The following is a 5,259-nucleotide window of genomic DNA, read 5'->3' on the forward strand; positions in this document are numbered from 1 at the left end:
CAGCTCAGGGGGTTCGTCTAAACCCCCTTCGTCGAAAAATTACACCATATGTATAGAATTAATTTGTCGGTTTATGACTATATATTTAATAATGAACCCCTTGAACACAAGCTAAAGACTTGGTCCAGTGGTAAAGGGGTTCATGAAATTCTAAATTTTGGAACTAACTCCAATATTTCTTATTCATATTTTAGTTTCAGCCAAATTTTATTTTTATTTGCTTAATAAATGAAACCTCCAACCCCAATATTGTAATATTAAATTGTATTATATGTGTTTAATTATTTTACATAAATATTTTAGAGCACAACATAAAATGAATGTACTTTACAATAAAAAATTTCTATTTTTATAAAATTAAGTAAAAGTTATAACTTTTTTTGAGTTTTCATATTTAAAATTTAAAAAAAAATTCTCTCATACTCATTTTAAGTCAAACATTTAATTTTTATTTGATTAAGAAATAATATGATTATAAGTAAGATTAAATAAATAGGATTGTATTTTGGAAGTATTCTCATATCCTTCTACTACAGATTAGTGACCACAACTTAAGAAAAAATATGTCTTTAACGTACAAATCAAGAATTAAGAAAATCCTCATTATTAAACTTTCATTTAATTATTTATCTTATTTTAATATATTTTTTTGGATAGTATAATCTTTTGTGTTCCTTATTTAGTTTCAAAAATTGAATAATGTATATATACAACAATGACGGCGGCAGAAGCCATAATTAAAATTTTAAAAATACATTTCTCATATTGATTTTAATATTATGTTAAACGCGTACTTTCTCTATTTTATTGTTAGTGTTGAGCTAAAGTTGAATTTTATCTAGTTGCTTATATTTGATCTGACCCGTTCATATATGACCCGATCCGATCCGCTTATTTGTAGATACTATTAGTGTGCTTACTTATTTTTTTGAATCCCCTCAATGAAAATCCTGGTTCCACCACTGGGTGGATGGGGTAGTTTTGTACCTTTTACATTCAACGGTATTTTAGGACCTTTCTTCTTTTTCATAGCTTAAATTGTCAAGTGATTTAACAATCTTTACACTAACCGCACATATATAAAAGCTATCAAATAAATGTCAAGAGTTCCAAAATATTTTGAGGAACAAACAAGATCAATAAAAGCAAATTCTACTCTCTATGAAAGTCAACACGATTCTACGGAAACAACAACGGTAGAATTAGAAACTCTCAGAAGAGCTAACAAATTTTCTATCCTTTTAAAATAATCCTCGTGCACTATAATCAGTTTCTCCAGATTTTTTGCATGCTCAAGCAAAGAATTCATTAGTTTAGTTAGCTCTGGCGGGTCATCGACTAGGCAGGGAGTCCACTGTAAAATAACCTTTAAGTTTTTCAGATTCTGCAACGAACATTTGAATATGTTTGTGTACTTGTCTCCCAACACATCCATCAATCCATGTCTTCACACCTGTTTGTGTACTTGTATCCCAACACATCCATGTCTTCACACCAGTAAGTCCAGTGCTAAGGACACAGAAGAACCACAAATCAGGATATAATTAATTAAGGGGAGAGCTTAAGAACATATATAGAAGATCTTTAAGAATATCAACAATGCAATCTGAAAACAATATAACAATGGACAAGCAACTGAAACACTTTTCAGACATAAATATTGATAGGCGAGGTCTTTCATTAAGAAGATTAAGTACATTTTTATGAGAAATACTAATGTGATAATAGATATCAAGCATCTAGGTGTAACGTACTAGGATGTTGAATGAGTTGAAGTTGTAGGAGATCAATGGACGTGTTATAGTAACACTTTCATGCCAAACAAAACAACAACTACTAAGTACTCATTGTAAAAAGCAGTCTCGAGTGCAGCACAACTTTGATCCCACATATCTTTAGAAAAGAAACCTATACCAAACATAATTCCGTCCAACTAAATAACACAAACACATGAAGGAAAAGAATCAGTGAGTGAAAACGAAATAAAAGTAACACGAAGCATTAAATCAATTAAAAACATACATACCTCTTCTGGTAGTATTATTGTCAAATTCTCTAGACAAGGAGTTGACCTTAAGAGATTGGCGATACCAAGGAAGGTATAGTTTTTAATCCAAGAATTTATTGTCAATTGTTTGCACTCCAACAATGGTAATAAAACATCTTCCTTTTGCCACACAACCATTGAAATCATTTATACAAGAGAGAGAAGTATATTAAGCTAAGTATATTAAGTATCACAATATCAAATTCATAGGACTTCAAAACAAACCAAACTATATAATACTACACCCTTTTTAGCTTTCCTCTCACACAATATAGTTTGAGATTTACTACTTTGTGCATTGCCGGAAATGACTAAAGGTAGAGGTCAACCAATGATTGTTGGGAAAATCGAGCTATGGGAGAAAGGAAATTCTATAAACAGTTGTCAAGTCCCAGGAACATCAGTGAATGATATAAGTGTTAAAGGACCTGTATAGGCTTTCCCCAAACTGAAGTCTCCGAAGAGGTACCAAGTAGCAATACAAAGAAGCCGTAGCTGGCACGTGAGGGAAGTACTGCACAATCCATCACCACTCCTACTGCTGCAATCTTGATGCCAAGGCACCCGACAGCAGGAAGGACAGCATCCCAAAGCTAAAGTGACCTATGCGAAGAAGGATAATCAAAAGTAGGCTAGTCTGTTTACTGATAACAGATTAGCATCGCGAGGAATGAATTTGGAGTGTCTCACCGGTGAAATCTCAAGGAGTTTAGGACAATATCTTGTAAACGATTATATCTAAAATCATGACTAGTAGATTGCAAGGAGTGATCGATAGTAGTCAAGGAGCTTTTGTGCCTTGGTGCATGTTGAAGATAGATAAGCAAAAAGCTCACTATTTAGTGGAATGAGGATTTATAGAACAAGTTCTAACTAGCTTGAGCTTCATTGATGCATTTGTCAGAATCCTTTGCTGCACAAAGAAGAGAGCTAACACAGGGTGATCTCATGTCACCACAACTTTTTGTCTTAGCGATGGAATAGTTAACCATAAGTCTTGTGTTCAAATCTGGGAATATAGTCGCCTTTATTGTTAGGAACTAGGAAGGCGCTTTACCTCCAAACTGAGACTTCCCAATGCAATATTGGATTAGTCAGGCCCAAAAGCAGGTACCCCAATACAGATAGGAAACCAAAAAGTAAGTAAGAGATATTGGAAATCAAATGCATTTTACTAGGAGTTCAACTTACAAAGAAGCACAGTGTTGTAAATATCAGTTTCAATCATATCTCTGGCACTAGGTAGGGGTAAGGTATGTATACACTCTACCCTCCTGAGATTCCACCCATCGGATTACAATGGGTATGTTGTTGTTGTTAATCATATCTTTGGCAAAATAATTTTAGATTTTCTCTAACTTACAACTATAAGATTATTATTGTTACATTGTAGTATAAGTTTGAAAAAGGATTGCCTTGGATCTGTAAATCTCTTGTTTTAATTCTATATTCTTTTACATACTTCATGTCCTAAAAGAGAGAGATGCTAATTTTTGGAGACATCCAATTACACTGAGTATATATTCATGTTTGCATAAAAAGACATGAAGTGTAAACTGACCTCGATATACCAGGGTGAGATGATTAGCTCCTTAGCACATGCTATGCTTGTCAAGTGATCTTTCACTATGGTTTTGTCAATTTTGTCATCTACATCGTAGTCGTACAAGTAGCAAGTAAGATCAGCGTGGATCAAAGACGACAGGTCTCCAAGCCTATTTTCCACACCATCAAAATCCCCTGAAATCCTTAAATGTTGAACATATGGAGCAACAATTTCAAAGTAACAATCACCTCTCATATAGTCAACAGGATGTGTGTGATCAATCAATTCCAGTCTCGTACATTTTGGGGAAGTTAAATGCAAACGATGAAAACCACAAAAGTTACACAGCTTCAAAGATTCCAGCTGATGACAATTTGATGTTATTTGTTCCATGTGTTCCTCACGGATAAGCATACATGATAGCGTTAAGCTCTTTAGGGATGTCCAATTCAGAATACAATCTTCTGGTATTCTGCAATACTGGCAATTTAGTTTTAGAATTGATGAACTGCTGCAAAGATCCTGTGGCAATCTATACACATCACTATCCAAATAAAAGCCAAAGGGGACAGAGCAATGCCATACGTCTAGTTCAAAATCCTCCACTCCTTTCTTCAATACAATTTCAAGCCATTTGTCAAGTTTGTGACTATAATTTGATAGAGCGAGGTTAGGTCTTAAATGTAGAGTGAAGCTTTCAATTTTAGAGGAGGTAAGAAGAGGTAGTGCATTGTCCATGAAGGAAATAAACCTGTTATCAGACCAATCAGTCTTGGAGCGGTAACAATTCAGGTTGTGGATACAAGTCCAGAGGTTTTGCCAAAGTTTAGAGAGAATAGTAGTTGTCCAGGCATCTACGATGGGGAGCATAGAAAGAATTTGAACAATTAGAGAGTCTGGCAGTGCACTGATCCAATCAATTCCAGTTTGTACCTCAATCTTAATACAGCCTCTGTTTGGTGAGGTGACTAACCACAATTGCGTGGGGATTCGTCTTGCTCGGCCGTCACACTGCTTTTTTCTGGAAATCAGCTAGTATTTCGAGCGTCGTCTCAATTAACTCCGACTGTTGTATACTACTTATCTAATTTGACATGAAATTTAAAAAAAAATTATATTTTGTGGTCTTAAATTAAAATTATGTCAAATGTAATAAAATATCACTATATTTTGTGGCTTTAAATATGCAACGTAAAAAATTAAAAAAATTTCAAAAAAAAAGATATATTTTTTAAAACGGAAGGAGTAACATTTATTATCTATCTATGTGACTCTTTGTTTTACAAACCAGCGGCTCCATCTCCCATTACATTTTTCGTCTCTCTAGAAGTAACTTCAAATATACCAAAGGAAACCGAAAAACCATCACGAATTACTCCATCCCTTCGCTTTTTTACTTCTCATGTATGACTTTGTACCACCTTACAAAAAAAAAGCATATTTCAAAATGATATCCATCTTTATTGTTATACACTCCCTCTAGTCCATATCAACAAAATTTGCGAGGCTATATACATTCATTAAGAAAAGAAAATTAGGATATAAATTGAACACTATTTTTTACTTTTGTCTTTTTATTAATTCTCAAACTAATTTTAAAAATTAAAATCATAAATATGAGCAATTAAATTTTTAAACTTATCACCTAAAAAAATGTAAATGAAAG

General features: G+C 33.5%; 1 protein-coding gene across 1 annotated transcript; it reads right to left on the reverse strand.

The window, feature by feature from the left end:
* Window positions 1-1,159: 1,159 nt before the first annotated feature.
* On the reverse strand, window positions 1,160-4,893 carry LOC129872502 (putative F-box/LRR-repeat protein At5g02930). The gene is made up of 5 exons (XM_055947477.1): window positions 4,882-4,893; window positions 3,559-4,625; window positions 2,027-2,177; window positions 1,845-1,933; window positions 1,160-1,448 (listed from the first exon to the last, which is right to left on the reverse strand). Exons 1-5 carry the CDS (start codon window positions 4,891-4,893, stop codon window positions 1,169-1,171), a joined length of 1,599 nt encoding a protein of 532 aa, XP_055803452.1. The 3' UTR covers window positions 1,160-1,168.
* Window positions 4,894-5,259: the final 366 nt, after the last annotated feature.

Source organism: Solanum dulcamara, chromosome 11 (assembly GCF_947179165.1).
Source record: "Solanum dulcamara chromosome 11, daSolDulc1.2, whole genome shotgun sequence".
NCBI lineage: Eukaryota > Viridiplantae > Streptophyta > Magnoliopsida > Solanales > Solanaceae > Solanum > Solanum dulcamara.

Excerpts from the sequence above, each read along its gene's own strand:
- LOC129872502 (XM_055947477.1), bottom strand. Across the intron at positions 2,178-3,558 it reads AACATGAATATATACTCAGT|GTGGCAAAAGGAAGATGTTT; the intron begins GTAATTGGATGT and ends TTCAATGGTTGT. Across the intron at positions 1,449-1,844 it reads GAGACTGCTTTTTACAATGA|AAGACATGGATTGATGGATG; the intron begins GTACTTAGTAGT and ends CAAACAGGTGTG.